Genomic DNA, 19,951 nt, shown 5'->3' on the forward strand with positions numbered 1-19,951 from the left:
CTCCAAGCTTGACCAAGGGTCACATGTCCCAATATCTCCCTATGTGGTGCGGTATCAAATTTTGCTTGATAACACTCCTGTGGGACGTTTAACTACATTAAAGGCGCTATATAAATGCAAGTTGTAGTAGTTAAACATCACTATGAAGGGCGATTGGTTGGGAGACAGCAGTAAGTGTACATTCTAACATTTAGGATGCTTAGAGGGGAGCACAACATATTTTTCTCTTTTCGAATAAAGTTGCTGCAGTACAGCACCTCCCAAAGCCACGACCTCCACTGCCTGGAATGACGAAGGCAGCAGGTGCATGTCACACACCATCCCGACATATGTCACTGTTCCTTCATAAGGAACAGTCAAAAGCCTGGAACTCCGTAACAACACTGTGGGAGTACCTTCACCACACGGACTGCAGCGGTTCAAGGAGGCAGTAGCTCACTACCGCTTTCTTAAGGGCAACTGGGGATGGGCAATAAATGCTGGCGTTTCTAGCTACGCCCACATCCCGAGAATGAACGTTTAAAAAAAATATATACCTGACAGCTAGCTGAAGGAAAGGAGACACCATCTTCTTTAAGTGCTTTGATGGTAGCAGCAATAAGACTGAGCTGGGGATCCTTGTGAAACTCCTCCACCCATTCCACCATTAATGCCTTCAGCTTCTCACACACTTTCGGATGAGCCTGCATACAAACAGTAAGGTGCAGCTCATTATACTGAGCGGTTAACATAAAAAAAAGCACCAAAGCTATATCAGCAACTCTTCCAAGAGCTCCCAGAGTTTCTTGGCCAACATTTCCCTCCCTTTAGGTCAATATTCCCCCCCATAACCAACACCGCCATAAACGGATTCACTTCATTACCATTTGTGGGATCTTGTTGTGCACAAAGGGCTGCTATCATTTGCCCACATAAGAATTAGGAGCAGGAGTAGGCCATACGACCCCTCGAGCCTGCTCCGCCATTCAGTAAGATCATGGCCGAACTTCGACCTCAACTCCACTTTCCCACCAGATCTCCATATCCTTTGATTCCCCTAGAGTCCAAAAATCTATATCTCAGCCTTGAATATACTCAACGATTCAGCATCCACAGCCCTTTGGGGTAGAGAATTAAAGATTTACCACCCTCTGAGTGAACAAATTCCTCAACTCAGTCTTAAATGGCCGACCCCTTATCCTATGCCCCCTCTCAGCATCTACCCTGTCAATCCCCCTCAGAATATTATGTTTCAATGAGATCACCTCTCATTCTTCTAAACTCCAGAGAGTGTCGGCCCAATCTACTCAATCTCTCCTCATAGGCCAACCTTCTTATCCCAGGGATCAATCTAGTGAACCTTTGTTGCACCGCCTCTAAGGCAAGTATATCCTTCATAAACAGTCACTGCGCTTCAATGTAATTCATTGTACGTGCAAGGCATTCCTGAGACACGAGAGATAAAACGCTATATAAATGCACATCTTTTTTCATTAATATGACAACCAGCAATTAGATGCCACAGTCAAAATTTTCATTGATAACTTGCTCAGTACCCTGGTGAGCACAGACTGCCTCTCGGTGCAGCAATAAACCGTACAGAGTAGGATGTTGCATGCTCAAACCCTGGTCCATGTCGAGTTAGCTGATCTTAGCGAGGAATTGATATAGTGCCTAGTTGCTGGCCTGGCCTCAGCCACGCTTAGCACTCCTAATCATTCTTCAATGACCCTGCATATCAAGTAAGGACAAGATTGGGCTTAGCTGCACCACCCTTGCTGGTTGGACTCTCACATGAAGAATGGCCAGTCGGAACAATGCCCTAGGAAGAGTTAGAACCTTCGTTAGGGAAAACAATGGGCAAAACAACAAAAGAATTTCAAACAGAACCTCCAGATCTTTCTGCACTGGCGAGATACACCGTGCAGCGCGCTGATCTCACCGGCAATAACCTCCTCCATATGTTCCTGCATTTCCAATTAGAATTATAACATGTACAGCACAGAAAAAGGCCACACAGCCTAACTGGTTCGAGGCTTGCTTTAATACATTACACGAGCCTCCTCCCACCCCATTCGCATAACCTTCTATTCCTTTCTCTCTCGTGTTTATCTGGCTTCCCCTTAAATGCATCTGTTATTCGCTGCAACCACTCCGTGGTAGCGGTTTCCACATTCTCACCGCTCTCTGGGTAAAGAAGTTTCTCCTGAATTCCTCATTGGATTTATTGGTGATTATCTTATATTTATGGTCCCTAGTTCTGGTCTCCCCCACAAGTGGAAACATCTTCTCTACGTCTACCCCAACGAACCCTTTCATAATCTTAAAGGCCTCTTTCATGTGATCCCTCAGCCTTCTCTTTACTAGAGAAAAAAGCCTCAGCTTGTTCAATCTTTCCAGATAATTAAAACTTCTCAGTTCTGGTATCATCCTTGTAAATCTTTTGTTGCACCGTCTCCAGTGCCTCTATATCCTCTTTGTAATATGGAGATCAGAACTGCACACAAGTTTAGCATAACTTCTCTGCTTTTCAATTCTATCGCTCTAGAAATTAACTCGTGGCTTAGTATGCTATTATGCAGCAGCGGGCATGGCTATGACGGGAAGGAATTTGGCCCTAGGATTCAGCTCGTTACCAGTGAGTTCTTTTGTGAGAGTGTCAAAAGTACCAGATTACTGTAATTCTGACAGAGCCAGGTGTGTGTGCCTGCCTTTCTTCAGCAGCGTGCCTGTAAGCGGCCAGAAAACTAGCGCAAATCAAGGAAAACCCTGACTGCCGCTGTTTGAATAGGTGGGTGCGGAGCTATTATAATATAAACGTTTATCTGTTTCGGGGAGGGTCGCGGTAGAGTGGCTCAAATTGCCCAGGAAACTTTGGCCTGGTGTAAAACCGAGTATAGATTGCTCACGCCATAACTTCCTTGAAATTCTGCGCTATAATCAATGTTCCCTGGACGCTGTGCAGCGTGCCAGGGAACCCGCGCAGCCGGCTTTTCATTGTAAAAACCGCGCTTACACCATATTTTGAATGGCCTGCACAGCCCCTTAAAGGGACCACACAGGCCAAAAGAAATTACAGGGAACATTGGCGTACGATGTAGATGCACCATTACTACGGCCCGAGTTTTCAAAACTCATTATAATTGTTACATTTTCAGATTGTTCATGCTTAACTGTAGATGACAGCTTGATTCATTGTGCAGGGACCGGGAAAGAAACAGCATCACTAACATTACAATCTCATCTGAGTCAATCGTTCAGAGATTACTGGAAAGGTGGGTTTACTGTACCTTATTATATACACTTAATAAACTTCCAACTTCACTTGTGAAGTCACGAGAACATATTTCTAGGTGGAAAATCCTCCCACAGTTCGAGACACAGGCACCTAGTAACTGTAAAATGATAGAGAGGAGAGTGTTATTTTTACTTCAATTATCAGGAGATCATCAGCACACCGTGAATATCTGGAACAGGGTTTAAATAAAAGCATTAGAAGTACAACAAATCAATAAGTGTTGACTAATTGGACCTTTGAAAAAGATTTAAATGTAGCCACAGCATTACACAGGTCGTTAAGCTGCTGTCATATCACGCTAGAAATTGCTGACCTTGAGACACTTAACAAGCAAAGCTGTATCAGAAATATGAGCGTTCCCTTGGCAACTCTCCATTCCAAATACCAACAACGAATCTCTCTTTCACAAACTGGGGTGTCCGCAAAGTGGGAATCGCAATGACGTGGTTGAAGGTGACTGCGATTCACATCTTTTCAATTTTTTTTCTTTAAAAAAAGTGAGGTGTTGATTTTTTGGGGGGGAATATTTCTGTAGAAAGCAATGAGTGCTGGTGTGATACCAGTAGTGTAAGTTGCCTCAGAGTTACTGAGCTAGCCAGCTGAAATGGAGCTGATCGGAGGACGCTCGTTAATTCAGGCATGCCCTCGACAACTAAACCATCACTGCATCATTTACAAACTAAACCATCACTGCACCATTAACAAACTAAACCATCACTGCACCATTAACAAACTAAACCATCACCGCACCATTAACAAACTAAACCATCACTGCACCATTTACAAACTAAACCATCACCGCACCATTAACAAACTAAACCATCACTGCACCATTAACAAACTCAGCTTCATTGTGGCATTAGGCAGTGTCCAGCGGCACTGAATGCCCTCGCACGCATGCTCCCAGAAGAATCTCCCAGAATCTCGAAGAATTTGCCTCCTCCCAAGCCGGACATACATGGAGGCCAATTATGATTCCCAGCCCAGCCTCAAAAAGAGTACAATCTCAGGAAGCAGGGATATTCACGGTCTCTGCGGCCAAGTGCCACAAAACCGGTCACAATTCACCACTCAGCCGTGAGTGCGATGGATGTCGTGTATATGGACTTTAGCAAGACTTTTGATAAGGTTCCACATGCAGACTGGTCACGAAGTTAAAAGCCCACGGGATCCAGGGCAAATTGTCAAGTTGGATTCAAAACTGGCTCGGAGACAGGAAGCAGAGGGTAATGGTTGACGGGTGTTTGTGTGACTGGAAGGCTGTTTCCAGTGGGGTTCCGCAGGGCTCAGTACTAGGTCCCTTGCTTTTTGTGGGAAATATCAACGATCTTGACTTGAATATAGGGGGTATGATTAAGAAGTTTGCAGATGATACTAAAATCAGCTGTGTGGTTGATACTGAAGAAGGAAGCTGTGGACTGCAGGAAGATATCAATAAATTGGTCAGGTGGGCAGAACAGTGGCAAATGGAATTCAATCGGGAGAAGTGTGAGGTAATGCATTTGGGGAGGGCTAACAAGGAAAGGGAATACACATTAAATGGTAGGACACTGAGTAGTGTAGAGGAACAAAGGGACCTTGGAGTGCATGTCCACAGATCCCTGAAGGTAGCAGGCCAGGTAGATAAGGTGGTTAAGAAGGCATTCGGAATGCTTGCCTTTATTAGCCGTGGCATAGAATACAAGAGCAGGGGGTTATGCTTCAACTGTATAAAACACTAGTTAGGCCTCAGCTAGAGTACTGCGTGCAGTTCTGGTCACCACATTACAGGAAAGATGTGATTGCACTAGAGAGGGTACAGAGGAGATTTACAAGGATGTTGCTGGGAGTAGAGAATCTTAGCTATGAGGAAAGACTGGATAGGCTGGGTTTGTTTTCCTTGGAACAGAGGAGGCTGAAGGGAGACCTTATTGAGGTGTATAAAATTATGAGTGGCCTAGATAAAGTGGATAGAAAGGACCTATTTCCCTTAGCAGAGGGGTCAAAAACCAGGGAGCACAGATTTAAAGTAATTGGTGGAAGGTTTAGAGGGGATTTGAGGGGAAATGTCTTCACCCAGAGGGTTGTGGGGGTCTGGAACTCACTGCCTGAAAGGGTGGTAGAGGCAGGAACCCTAACCACATTTAAAAAGTGCTTGGATGTGCACTTGGGATGCTCTAACCTGCAGGGCTACGGACCAAGAGCTGGGAAGCGGGATTAGGCTGGAGAGCTCTTCGTTGGCCGGCACGGACACGATGGGCCGAAATGGCCTCCTTCCGTGCTGTAACTTTCTATGAGTTTTGAGAAGAGGTGGAAGGTAAAGTTTCATCTTAAAAACTGTAGGAGGAAAGGAATGAAAGGGCTGGCGCCGAACTGGTCCCACTCACCGTTATCGCCTTCATCGCCACGTGAGGATTTTTGTGATTTACTCTCTTCATAATGGCCTTCAGACAATCTTTTGCCCTAAAGTTAAAGGAATGGACAAAATTACTTACGATAAAATACAAAATAAAACTAATCGTGACACAAAATGATGTATGCAAAATAGATATTAAAAATAATAAAAGCTACAATCCAACAGGCAGATTCCAGTCTCCAGCATTCCCTGGCCAATCAATAATTAAACCGAGTGACCTTTAAACTGCGTTTACTTAAAATCACAATTAGACTTTAAGAATGCCAGTCTGACCGGCGAGCTCAACTACAAGAATGCAAAGCAATTTCCCCTCGTTGTCTTCAATGGGCACACACCTACAATTTAGTTACAAGCGAATACACTTCAGCAGAATTACACACACACACGATAAATCAAGTAAAAGGCAAGAAAGTATGTAATTATCATTTTTGGACAGTCGGCAGCAATGTTCCCGCTAATTTTTTTTGGGTGCACGGCCCCTTTCACGGGCTGCGCGGCCAATTCAATTTCTCGCGCACGCGCAGTTATTTCAATTATAAAGCTGTTGGTGGCCCGTGTGGGACCTCCAGACTGCTGCGCGGCTTAACGGGAACATTGGTTGCCAGCACGGACAGCCCACTCAGAAATCGTTGTGGTAATGAAGTGTGGCTCCATAGCCTGTGTGTTTGAGCGCTCAAACGGTCATCCGCCAGACACAACCCAACTGTTGAAGGAATCAGGGCACCAAAGCGAATTGCAGCGAGCCTATAACAATAGCAAAATACTGCGGATGCTAGAAATCTGAAATAACAGAAAACGCTGGAAACACTCAGCAGGTCAGGCAGCATCCGTGGAGAGAGAAAGAGAGTCAACGTTTCAGGTCTGGGACCCTTCATCCTGCAGCGAGCCTATTGCCACTTTGGCTATAATCAGGCAACTCAGCACAGGCCAGGGATTAAACCTGGCCCACTCCTGTGGTCTGTAGGGCTCGATTACTCACTTGCTGAATCCCTCAGAGCCAGAGAAAACTTCTAAAGGGGGGTGTGCTTCAAAAAAATTATTTAAAAAGGGGAAATACTGCAAGTTGAATGGGGGGGGGGGGGGGGTGGAGAAAGAGAAGAGAAAATAAGTTAAAATACAGTTTCCATCCCTACCCATTTGGTGTAGTCCCAATATGATCGCAGATATCCATGATGAGAGTCCAGTCTTCACTGGTGTTGTGCTCATTCGTGGCTTTTTCTGAAGAAAAATAGAGACGGGTTACATCGAGCGCACAGCACAGAAACAGGCCATTCGACCCAACTGGTCTAGAACAGTTCAGAGTTTAATAGGCAATCACTATTAATTTTTGTGCAGAAAGTGTGGTGTGTCACTGGTGGGGAATTGTGCACTTTTTTTTGAATCTGGACAACATAGGACAAATGTAGGGTGAAGTGTCAATCTACCGCTGTTCCAACAACGTGCCTGCAGGCCGCAAGCATTCTCCACGGCACCAGAGCGACAGTTCCCATACAAACCATGCCCATGGCCACTGATTGAACCTGTCAATTCACTATTAAAGAGTGCTGTGCTGTGGACCTTTGCCCCCAACAACTCGCCTCCTCTCCTGATGCTGTCGGCTTATGCTGGGTGAGGTTCTATGGCTACTGATAGCCCATTAGCACCTTGCCCAAGTGAGGCTATTCAACCACAAAGGCATCACATCCAAGCACAGTCTCGCCTAATGTCCAGGTCATTGAATAGCAATTGCATTTGGGGAGGGCTAACAAGGCAAGGGAATACACAATAAATGGTCGGATACTGAGAAGTGTAGAGGAACAGAGAGACCTTGGAGTGCATGTCCACAGATCCCTAAAGGTAGCAGGACAGGTAGAGAAGGGGGTTAAGAAGGCATACGGGACACTTTCCTTTATTAGCGGAGGCATAGAATACAAGAGCAGGGAGGTTATGCTTGAGCTGTATAAAACACTAGTTAGGCCTCAGCTAGAATACTGCGTGCAGTTCTGGTCACCACATTACAGGAAAGATGTGATTGCACTAGATGGGGTGCAGAGGAGATTTACGAGGACGTTGCCAGGACTGGAGAATTTTAGTTAGGAGGAAAGATTGGATAGGCTGGCGTTGTTTTCTTTGGAGCAGAGAAGGCCGAGGGGCGACCTAATTGAGGTGAACAGGGGTACGGTAGCATAGTGGTTATGTTACTGCACTAGCAATCCAGAGACCTGGACTAATAATCCAGGAGACGGGAGTTCAAATCCCACCACAGCAGCTGGGGAATTTAAATTCAGTTCATTAAATAAATCTGGAATTAAAAAGCTGGTATCAGTAATGGTGACCATGAAACTACCAGATTGTTGTAAAAATCCATCTGGTTCACTACTTAGGGAAGGAAACCTGCCATCCTTATATGTGACTCCAGACCCACAGCAATGTGGTTGACTCTTAACTGCCCTCATAAATGGCCCAGCAAAACACTCAGTTGTACCAATCCGCTACGACAGTCAGCACTGTGGAAGTAACTTCACCACAAGGGCTGCAACAGTTCAAGGCGGCGACTCACTACAACCTTCTCAAGGGCAATAAATGCCAGCCTTGCCAGCAATGCCCACATCCTGTGAACAAATAAATGAAAAAAAAAAATTGAGAGGCCTAGATAGAGTAGATAGGAAGGACCTATTTCCCTTAGCAGAGAGGTCAATAACCAGGAGGCATAGATTTGAAGTAATTGGTCGGAGGTTGAGAGGGGAGTTGAGGAGAACTTTTTTCACCCAGAGGGTGGTGGGGGTCTGGAACTCACTGCCTGAAAGAGTGGTAGAGGCAGAAACCCTCATCACATTTAAAAAGTACTTGGATGTGCGCCTGAAGCGCCCGAACCTACAGGGCTATGGACCAAGAGCTGGAAGGTGGGATTAGGCTGGATAGCTCTTTGTCGGCCGGCACGGACACGATGGGCCAAACGGCCTCCTTCTGTGCCGCAAATTCTATGATTCGATCAGGAGCAAGAAGCCCAAGCCGATTTCATGGCCCCCGCTTTGCCGCCGGGTTGTCCGGTCCTCTACTCTCAAAGAATCATGCATTAAAACTTGTTTGTGCCACCTCGTACAAAGACAACAGCTGTCGTGGTAAAAATATTCCCAGTTGCCCAATTTGTAAACTTAGCTGCAAAGCTAATTAACAAGAACTTGCCCTTGTGCAGAAAAACAATGCAGCAAAGCCAGAGACACTTCACAAGGGGGCACCAGACACCAAACAGAAGTTGGCAGATGGAATTTAATACAGAGAAGTGTGAGGTGATGCATTTTGGCAGAAGGAACCGGGAGAGGCAATATACGCTTAATGGCAGTTTTAAAAAGAGTGTGCAGGGACAGATGGACCTGGGAGTTAATGTGCATTGGTCCCTGAAGGTGGCGGGACATATTGAGAGAGAGAGTGGTTAGCAAAGCATATGGGATCTTGGGCTTCATAAACAGAGGTATTGAGTACAAAAGTAGAGAAGTTATGCTGAACCTTTATAAAGCGCTGGTTAGGCCACAACTGGAGTATTGCGTCCAGTTCTGGTCACCACACTTTAGGAAGGATGTGAAGGCCCTTGAGAGGGTGCAGAGGAGATTTACCAGAATGGTTCGGGGGATGGGGGATTTTAGCTACAGGGACAGGTTGGAGAAGCTGGATTTGTTTTCATTAGAGCAAAGGAGGTTGAGGGGTGATTTGATAGAGGTGTACAAGATTATGACGGGTTTGGATAGGCTAGACGGGGAAAGGCTGTTCCCACTAGTTGATGGTACAAGGACTAGGGGACATAGATTTAAGGTTTTGGGCAAGACATATTGGGGGGGGGGGATGTGAGGAAACACTTTTTTACGCAGCGAGTGGGGAGGATGTGGAACTCGCTGCCGACGGAAGTGGTGGAAGCGGAGACACTCAATGTTTTCAAGGGGAGACTGGATAGGCACTTGAGGGAAATAAACTTGCAGGGCTACAGGGATAGAGCGGGGGAATGGGACTGACTGGATTGCTCTACAGACTCGATGGGCCGAATGGCCTCCTTCTGTGCCGATATGACTCTAGAACTTTGAGTAAAACGAGGAGGCTCAAAAAGATGCTTGCGTTTACTTCCAACACCAGATTTCTGATTGGTCCCCTTGGAGGACAAGACACACCCAGCAGTTTATCTGGAATGTGTAATTAGATCCGGCCTGCCCAAGTAATCAAGTACTTTGGACTGCCAGGCTCCAGACAGAACAGAGCTCACATAGAACAGACAGGGCTCACCCTCCCAGGTTAAGACCTTCTCTCACCCTCCCCAAACAAGTTCCTAACTTTCCTCCCACCCCCAGAGTTCCTGACCTCACTCCAACCCCCCCTCTCTCCCCCCTTCTATCCTCGCTCCCTCTCCTCCCTGATTCCTTCCGATTCTCCCCTCTCACCCTCCCCGACTCCCTCTCTTCACTCCTCCTCCCCCAATCTCTTCACTCCCCCTCCAATTCCCTCCACTCTCTCCCCTTTTGATTCTCTCTCTTCCCCGCCCGTCCCCCCCACCCCAACATCCAGTGACCTTCTCCTTACGGAGCAGAGGAAAGCTTGGCCCACGGTGCAGGCCGCAACTGTTGGGTACTGCGCATGCGCGGCTGCGGTAAACAGCGTGCCTGTGCAGGAGGGGATCGAGTGGGCATGTGCGGCTCTGGGAAGGCCACAAAGATGTTGGTGCATCAGAGCGTTAGAAGATGGGTAGGCAATATAGCAAGGTGGAGGGATGTAGAAGGGAGTTTCAGAGAGGCTCCGCCAGTGGAGGGACTGCCAGCTGACCAGATTTGAAGAGTAGAGGGGGTGAGTTGAGACCAGAAGGTTGCAGAGGTAGGGAGAAAAAGGCATGGAGGGATTTACAAACAAGCATGAAGAGTCTGAAATGAATGTGCTCAAAAGCAGGAAGTGGAGGCCACCAATTGAATCATAGAATGGTTACAGCACCGAAGGAGGCCATTTGGTCCATCGAGCCCATGCCGGCTCTCTGCAAGAGCACTTCAGCTAGTCCCACTCCCAGATCATAACACCTCGCTGCGTAAAAAAGTTTTTCCTCATGTCGCCTTTGGTTCTTTTGCCAATCACCTTGAATCTGTGTCCTCTAGTTCGCAACCCTTCCGCCAATGGGAACAGTTTCTCTCTATCTACTCTGTCCCCTCATGATTTTGAACACCTCTATCAAATCTCCTCTCAACCTTCTCTGCTCCAAGGAGAACAACCCCAGCTTCTCCAGTCTATCCACGGAACTGAAGTCCCTCATCCCTGAAATCATTCTCCTAAATGTTTTCTGCTCCCTCTCCAAGGCCTTCACATCCTTCCTAAAGTGCGGTGACCAGAATTGGACACAATACTCCAGTTGAGGCCGAACCAGTGTTTTATGAAGGATCATCATAACTTCCTTGCTTTTGTACTCTACGCATCGATTTATGAAGCCCAGTGTCCCATATGCTTTTTTAACCACTTTCTCAACCTGCCCTGCCACCTTCAACAATTTTTGCACCTATATACCCCTAGGTCTCTCTGTTCATGTACCCACTAAACAGGAAGGCTGAAGGCAAAATACAGCAAACTCCAACACCTCCCCGCCCACTCAACAAGACTTCAGTGAGGGCTACAGGGAAAACCTTTCTAAACTTAGGAGAATATTCAGGCTTTAATTTTCCTAAATGGCAGTCTCTCCTAAAATGCGATGTGAAACCATCACACAGCTATCCGTCAGCCGTGGCTCAGTGGGCAGCACTCTCACCTCTGAGTCAAAGGGTTGTGGGTTTAAATCCCACTCCAGAGATTTGAGCACAAAAATCGAGGCTGACGCTCCCAGTGTAGTACTGAGGGAGTGCTGCATGGTCAGAGGTGCCGTCTTTTGGGATGAGACGTTAAACCGAGGCCCCGTCTGCTCTCTCAGGTGGATGTAAAAGATCCCATGGCATAATTTCGAAGGGTATTTACCCCTCAATCAAAATAACAAAAACAGATTATCTGGTCATTATCACATTGCTGTTTGTGGGAGCTTGCTGTGCGCAAATTGGCTGCCGTGTTTGCTACATTACAACAGTGACTCCACTTCAGAAGTACTTCATTGGCTGTAAAGTGCTTTGGGATATCCCGAGGTAATTTTGTATAAATCAAAGTCTTTTTTTAAATCCCTGGTCTGCACATTACAGTGGAACTAGAGAGAGAGCAATATTGAATATTGGAGTTCTGATTCAAGCTGAGCGTCCACATATAATCACCTAGCTACATCATAATTTACTCTAACAGCCACTTTCATGCAGGCTGGATTCCAGAGTGGGAAGAACAAGAACCCTCGGGGAAAATAGCAGCAATTCTGCTGAAATATTTTCTTTCAACGTCTCTTTCCTGGTCCCCATGCGCAACACGCAGCCGAGATGATCAGATGACCAATTTCCCAGCCTGGGAGGTGCGATGCAGCAGTATGGGAGGATGAATCTTAGCCCCTCCCTGAAGGGCAAGCACCCCGCCTTCACTTGGGGCCTCCCGAGAAAAGTGATATGACTGAAGTTGAGAATTCCGCATTTACAACACTGAGCATCGTGCTGCTCTGTAGTCCTGTACTCACTCGTACTCTAATCGACAAAGCAAATTAATACACCACAAATTTTTACACTGCTATAAGCATATGGATTTTCAAAGTATTTAAGCAAATATATAAATTAGGCACTGCGGAGAAAAATATAAATATAAATTTGAACACAAAAGACGGTATAAGTTGGGAAAACAAGATGAGAGCGACGCAGAGAAAGGAGAGTAAGAGAGAAAAAGAAAGAAAGAAAGAGAGAAAGAAAGGGTCACAACAACCAATGAAGTACTTTTTTTTGAAGTGTAGCCACTGTTGTAATGTAAGAAACGTGGCAGCCAATTTGTGCACAGCAAGCTCCCACAATGAGATAGAAACATAGAAAAATAGGAGTAGCCCATTCGGCCCTTCGAGCCTGCTCCGCCATTCAATATTATGTAAGAAGTCACACAACACCAGGTTATAGTCCAACAGCTTTATTTGAAATCACAAGCTTTCGGAGCGCTGCTCCTTCTTCAGGTGAAGTGGAGAAATGCATAAAGACACAGCTTATATAGTCAGAGAATCATGTCAGATGTTTACAGGTAACCTTTCCAACTGCCATTTATCACACCTCGGCAGAGAGATAATCACAGCAGTCAAAGGTGTGAATGGTGTCCAAACAGGTCAGTCAGGGAAACATTACATCAAAGAACAATGAGGTGGGGTCACAAGGGGTCAAATATTGCAGATGCTGGGGTCTGTGTGAAAAACAAAAAAACAGACAAAAAACATTTTTTTTTTTTTTTGGCTGGAAATCACAGCAGGTCCAGCCGCATCTGTGTAGAGAGAAGAAGCCAATGTCGACTCGAGTCTGGATGACCCTGCGTCAGGTGGGGTTACATGTAGCGCGACATGAACCCAAGATCTCGGTTGAGGCCGTCCTCATGGGTGCGGAACTTGGCTATCAGTTTCTGCTCGACGATTTTGCGTTGTCGTGTGTCTCGAAGGCCGCCTTGGAGAATGCTTACCCGAAGATCGGAGGCTGAATGTCCTTGACTGCTGAAGTGTTCCCCGACTGGGAGGGAACACTCCTGCCTGGTGATTGTTGCGCGGTGTCCGTTCATCCGTTGTCGCAGTGTCTGCATGGTCTCGCCGATGTACCATGCTCCGGGGCATCCTTTCCTGCAACGTATGAGGTAGACAACGTTGGCCGAGTCACATGAGTATGTACCATGTACCTGGTGGGTGGTGTCCTCACGTGTGATGATGGTATCTGTGTTGATGATCTGGCATGTCTTGCAGAGGTTGCTGTGGCAGGGTTGTGTGGTGTCGTGGTCGCTGTTCTCCTGAAAGCTGGGTAATTTGCTGCGAACGATGGTCTGTTTGAGGTTAGGCGGCTGTTTGAAAGCGAGTAGTGGAGGCGTGGGGATGGCCTTAGCGAGGTGTTCGTCATCATCGATGACATGTTGAAGGCTGCGAAGAACATGGCGTAGTTTCTCCGCTCCGGGGAAGTACTGGACGACGAAGGGTACTCTGTTGGTTGTGTCCCGTGTTTGTCTTCTGAGGAGGTCTATGCGATTTTTCGCTGTGGCCCGTCGGAACTGTCGATCGACGAGTCGAGCGTCATATCCCGTTCTTACAAGGGCGTCTTTCAGTGTCTGTAGGTGTCCATCGCGTTCCTCCTCATCTGAGCAGATCCTGTGTATTCGCAGGGCTTGTCCATAGGGGATGGCTTCTTTAACGTGGTTAGGGTGGAAGCTGGAGAAGTGAAGCATCGTGAGATTGTCCGTGGGCTTGCGGTAGAGTGAAGTGCTGAGGTGTCCGTCTTTGATGGAGATTCGTGTGTCCAGGAATGAGACCGATTCTGAGGAGTAGTCCATGGTGAGTTTGATGGTGGGATGGAACTTGTTGATGTTATCGTGTAGTCTTTTCAGTGATTCTTCGCCGTGGGTCCATAGGAAGAAAATGTCGTCGATGTATCTGGTGTATAGCGTTGGTTGGAGATCCTGTGCAGCGAAGAAGTCTTGCTCGAACTTGTGCATGAAGATGTTTGCGTATTGGGGTGCGAATTTGGTCCCCATGGCTGTTCCGTGTGTTTGGGTAAAGAACTGGTTGTCGAAGGTGAAGACATTGTGGTCAAGGATGAAGCGGATGAGTTGTAGGATGGCGTCTGGAGATTGGCTGTTGTTGGTGTTGAGTGCCGAGGCTGTCGCAGCGATGCCGTCATCGTGGGGGATACTGGTGTAGAGTGCCGAGACGTCCATCGTGGCGAGGAGTGTTCCTGGTTCAACTGGTCCGTGGGTGCTGAGTTTCTGTAAGAAGTCTGTAGTGTCGCGACAGAAGCTGGGGGTTCCCTGTACGATGGGTTTCAGGATGCCCTCGACATATCCAGAGAGGTTCTCACACAGGGTTCCGTTGCCTGATGCGATAGGACGTCCAGGTGTGTTGGCTTTGTGTATCTTTGGGAGGCAGTAGAAGTCTCCCACGCGGGGAGTACGTGGGATGAGAGCATGTAGGATGCTTTGAAGGTCTGGATCGAAGGTTTTGATCAGTCTGTTGAGTTGGCGGGTGTGTTCTTTGGTCGGATCTGCGGGTAACTGTCTGTAGTGTTCCTGGTTGTCCAGTTGTCGGTATACTTCTTTGCAATAGTCCGTTCTGTTCTGTATGACGATGGCACCTCCTTTGTCTGCTGGTTTGATGACGATGTTGCGGTTGGTCTTGAGAGCGTGGATGGCGTTGCGTTGTGCTCGGGTGACATTCTGGACTGTCTTGTGAGTGCGGCTGATGAATCTGGCGTTGATGCATCTCCTGACAGCTTGAGCATACATGTCAAGCTTAGGGCAGCGACCCTCCGGAGGGGTCAATTTCTGCCCCACCACCAAAATGGACCCCATCGGTCTCGCGGCAGACACAGAGGAATTCATCAGGAGAATGAGGCTCCGGGAATTCTTCCACAAATCCCAAGATGTCAGCAGCGAACCCAATGAGACAATCAATGATCTGGAACAGCAGACAGAGGGATCCGCAGTGCAGCAACCGAAGAAGAAAGAGTCAAATTGGACCCCTCCGGAGGGTCGCTGCCCTAAGCTTGACATGTATGCTCAAGCTGTCAGGAGATGCATCAACGCCAGATTCATCAGCCGCACTCACAAGACAGTCCAGAATGTCACCCGAGCACAACGCAACGCCATCCACGCTCTCAAGACCAACCGCAACATCGTCATCAAACCAGCAGACAAAGGAGGTGCCATCGTCATACAGAACAGAACGGACTATTGCAAAGAAGTATACCGACAACTGGACAACCAGGAACACTACAGACAGTTACCCGCAGATCCGACCAAAGAACACACCCGCCAACTCAACAGACTGATCAAAACCTTCGATCCAGACCTTCAAAGCATCCTACATGCTCTCATCCCACGTACTCCCCGCGTGGGAGACTTCTACTGCCTCCCAAAGATACACAAAGCCAACACACCTGGACGTCCTATCGCATCAGGCAACGGAACCCTGTGTGAGAACCTCTCTGGATATGTCGAGGGCATCCTGAAACCCATCGTACAGGGAACCCCCAGCTTCTGTCGCGACACTACAGACTTCTTACAGAAACTCAGCACCCACGGACCAGTTGAACCAGGAACACTCCTCGCCACGATGGACGTCTCGGCACTCTACACCAGTATCCCCCACGATGACGGCATCGCTGCGACAGCCTCGGCACTCAACACCAACAACAGCCAATCTCCAGACGCCATCCTACAACTCATCCGCTTCATCCTTGACCACAATGTCTTCACCTTCGACAACCAGTTCTTTACCCAAACACACGGAACAGCCATGGGGACCAAATTCGCACCCCAATACGCAAACATCTTCATGCACAAGTTCGAGCAAGACTTCTTCGCTGCACAGGATCTCCAACCAACGCTATACACCAGATACATCGACGACATTTTCTTCCTATGGACCCACGGCGAAGAATCACTGAAAAGACTACACGATAACATCAACAAGTTCCATCCCACCATCAAACTCACCATGGACTACTCCTCAGAATCGGTCTCATTCCTGGACACACGAATCTCCATCAAAGACGGACACCTCAGCACTTCACTCTACCGCAAGCCCACGGACAATCTCACGATGCTTCACTTCTCCAGCTTCCACCCTAACCACGTTAAAGAAGCCATCCCCTATGGACAAGCCCTGCGAATACACAGGATCTGCTCAGATGAGGAGGAACGCGATGGACACCTACAGACACTGAAAGACGCCCTTGTAAGAACGGGATATGACGCTCGACTCGTCGATCGACAGTTCCGACGGGCCACAGCGAAAAATCGCATAGACCTCCTCAGAAGACAAACACGGGACACAACCAACAGAGTACCCTTCGTCGTCCAGTACTTCCCCGGAGCGGAGAAACTACGCCATGTTCTTCACAGCCTTCAACATGTCATCGATGATGACGAACACCTCGCTAAGGCCATCCCCACGCCTCCACTACTCGCTTTCAAACAGCCGCCTAACCTCAAACAGACCATCGTTCGCAGCAAATTACCTAGCTTTCAGGAGAACAGCGACCACGACACCACACAACCCTGCCACAGCAACCTCTGCAAGACATGCCAGATCATCAACACAGATACCATCATCACACGTGAGGACACCACCCACCAGGTACATGGTACATACTCATGTGACTCGGCCAACGTTGTCTACCTCATACGTTGCAGGAAAGGATGCCCCGGAGCATGGTACATCGGCGAGACCATGCAGACACTGCGACAACGGATGAACGGACACCGCGCAACAATCACCAGGCAGGAGTGTTCCCTCCCAGTCGGGGAACACTTCAGCAGTCAAGGACATTCAGCCTCCGATCTTCGGGTAAGCATTCTCCAAGGCGGCCTTCGAGACACACGACAACGCAAAATCGTCGAGCAGAAACTGATAGCCAAGTTCCGCACCCATGAGGACGGCCTCAACCGAGATCTTGGGTTCATGTCACGCTACATGTAACCCCACCTGACGCAGGGTCATCCAGACTCGAGTCGACATTGGCTTCTTCTCTCTACACAGATGCGGCTGGACCTGCTGTGATTTCCAGCCAAAAAAAAAAAAAAAATGTTTTTTGTCTGTTTTTTTGTTTTTCACACAGACCCCAGCATCTGCAATATTTGACCCCTTGTGACCCCACCTCATTGTTCTTTGATGTAATGTTTCCCTGACTGACCTGTTTGGACACCATTCACACCTTTGACTGCTGTGATTATCTCTCTGCCGAGGTGTGATAAATGGCAGTTGGAAAGGTTACCTGTAAACATCTGACATGATTCTCTGACTATATAAGCTGTGTCTTTATGCATTTCTCCACTTCACCTGAAGAAGGAGCAGCGCTCCGAAAGCTTGTGATTTCAAATAAAGCTGTTGGACTATAACCTGGTGTTGTGTGACTTCTTACATTTGTCCACCCCAGTCCAACTCCGGCATCTCCACACCATTCAATATTATGGCTGATCCTCTATCTCAATACCATATCGCCGCTCTCTCCCCATACCCCTTGATGCCTTTTGTGTCTAGAAATCTATCGATCTCCTTCCTAAATATATTCAGTGACTTGGCCTCCACAGCCTTCTGTGGTAGAGAATTCCACAGGTTCACCACCCTCCGAGTGAAGACATTTCTCCTCATCTCAGTCCTAAATGTCCTACCCCGTATCCCGAGACTGTGACCCCTCGTTCTAGACCCCCCCAGCCAGGGAAAACATCCTCCCTGCATCCAGTCTGTCTAGCCCTGTCAGAATTTTATACATTTCAATGAGATCCCCTCTCATTCTTCTAAACTCTAGTGAATACAGGCCTTGTCGACCCAATCTCTCCTCATACGACAGTCCTGCCATCCCAGGAATCAGTCTGGTGAACCTTCGCTGCACTCCCTCTATGGCAAGTATATCCTTTCTTAGGTAAGGAGACCAAAACTGCACACAGTACTCCAGGTGTGGTCTCACCAAGGCCCTGTACAACTGTAGTAAGACATCCTTGCTCCTGTACTCAAATCCTCTTGCAATGACCAGATCATTTGTTTTAGTGTCATTGGCTGAGGGATAATATTGGTCAGGACACCGGGGAGAACTCCCCTGCTCTTCTTTGAAATAGTGCCATGGGATCTTTTACATCCACCCGAGGGGCAGATGGGCCCTCGGTTTAACATCTCATCCAAAAGACAGCACCGTCTAAAGTGCAGCTCTCCCTCAGTACTGCATTGAGTGTCAGCCTAGATTGTGCTCAAGTCCCTACAGGGAGCTCTTGCACCCACAACCTTCTGACTCAGAGGTGAGAGTGCTACCCACTGAGTCACGGCTTACAGGAGAACATTTCCATTATCAGTGGTAGAGTTATTGAAAATGACAACACGATCAAAATTAATTCATATCATGTGACATCCTCTCTGTCTAGTGATTCCAAAGCTCAGTCTTTGAATGTGTACTACAACTGGACACAACCGTTTGACAAGACTTGCAAGATTCCACAGCTAATCACTGTTATGTTGGTAAAATTAATAATGGCCTCTTCGTCGTGTTCAAATGAGCTCGCACACCACAGAACTCAAATCCTAAGCTTGAACAAAGGTAGTGAGAGAAAATGGGTTATTAACCTTGTTATGGCAGAACCACGTCATATCATTGGTACCAAAAATAAAAGGCTTCATCAAGTCTATTTAGAGAACTGTAGGAAGAAATAGCCTTCAGATTCCTCATTTATTTAAGAACATAAGAAATAGGAGCAGGACTCGGCCAGTCAGCCGTTTAAGCCTGCTCCGCCATTCAATAAGATCAAGGCTGACCTTGTACCTCAACTCCACCTTCCCGCACTATCCCCATATCCCTCGAGAGTATCCAAAAATCTAATCGATCTCTGCCTTAAATATGCTCAACGACTGAGCATCCACAGCTCTCTGGGGTAGAGAATTCCAGAAATTTGCAACCCTCAGTGAAGAAATCTCTCCTCATCTCAGTCCTCAATGGCCGACCCCTTATTCTGAGACTGTGACCCCTGGTTCTAGACTCCCCAGCCAGGGGAAACATCCTCCCCGTATCTACCTTGTCAAGCCCTGTAAGAATTTTACACGTTTCAATGAGGTCACCTCACATTCTTGGGAGTACAAGCCGAGTCTACTCAATCTCTCCTCGCAGGAAAATCCCCTCATCCCATTTTCCCATTCATTACCCAATACAATTAAATTCAGTAAAGTAGCTGTCTACCGGGATATAACTAGGGCTGCATTTCCCCTTCCCCCCAACCCAATAAATCATAGAAACATAGAAGATAGGAGCAGGAGTAGGCCATTTGGCCCCTCGAGCCTGCTCCGCCATTCAATGAGATCATGGCTGATCATCCAAATTCAGTACCCTGTCCCTGCTTTCTCCCCATAGATGGAAGATTAAAGCATCCCCATCATGCGACTGTGGAGCTCCTAATCAGACCCTGGAGCATGTCATTGAGCACTGCCCTCACAGAAAATTCACAAGCAGCCTACAAAATATCCACGCTGTTACACTGGAAGCTTTGGCCTGGATATCTGACTTAGATATTGATATTGAATTTGTTTTTTGCTACTACCATACGAAAGAAGAAGTTGTTCCTCCTGGGAGTGGGACTAGCTGAAGTGCTCTTGCAGGGAGCTGGCACGGGCTCGACGGGCCGAATGGTTACAGCATGGAAGAAGGCCATTCTATAATTTCTATGAGGGGGAG

At 47.5% G+C, this 19,951-nt stretch overlaps 1 protein-coding gene across 2 annotated transcripts in view; it reads right to left on the minus strand.

The window, feature by feature from the left end:
• Positions 1-19,951, minus strand: part of stam2 (signal transducing adaptor molecule (SH3 domain and ITAM motif) 2) — an 82,652-nt gene that overhangs the window by 37,771 nt on the left and 24,930 nt on the right. For both annotated transcript variants that reach the window (XM_085986821.1, XM_085986820.1), the window contains exons 2-5: positions 6,806-6,890; positions 5,644-5,719; positions 3,270-3,374; positions 537-683 (exon numbers count right to left, since the gene is read on the minus strand). In XM_085986821.1, the coding sequence (XP_085842947.1) occupies positions 537-683; positions 3,270-3,374; positions 5,644-5,719; positions 6,806-6,890 (413 nt within the window). The remainder of the gene's footprint in view (positions 1-536; positions 684-3,269; positions 3,375-5,643; positions 5,720-6,805; positions 6,891-19,951) is intronic.

The sequence above is a fragment of the Somniosus microcephalus genome, chromosome 4 (genome assembly GCF_052327205.1).
Source record: "Somniosus microcephalus isolate GS21.2 chromosome 4, FLI_Smic_1.0, whole genome shotgun sequence".
Classification (NCBI taxonomy): domain Eukaryota; kingdom Metazoa; phylum Chordata; class Chondrichthyes; order Squaliformes; family Somniosidae; genus Somniosus; species Somniosus microcephalus.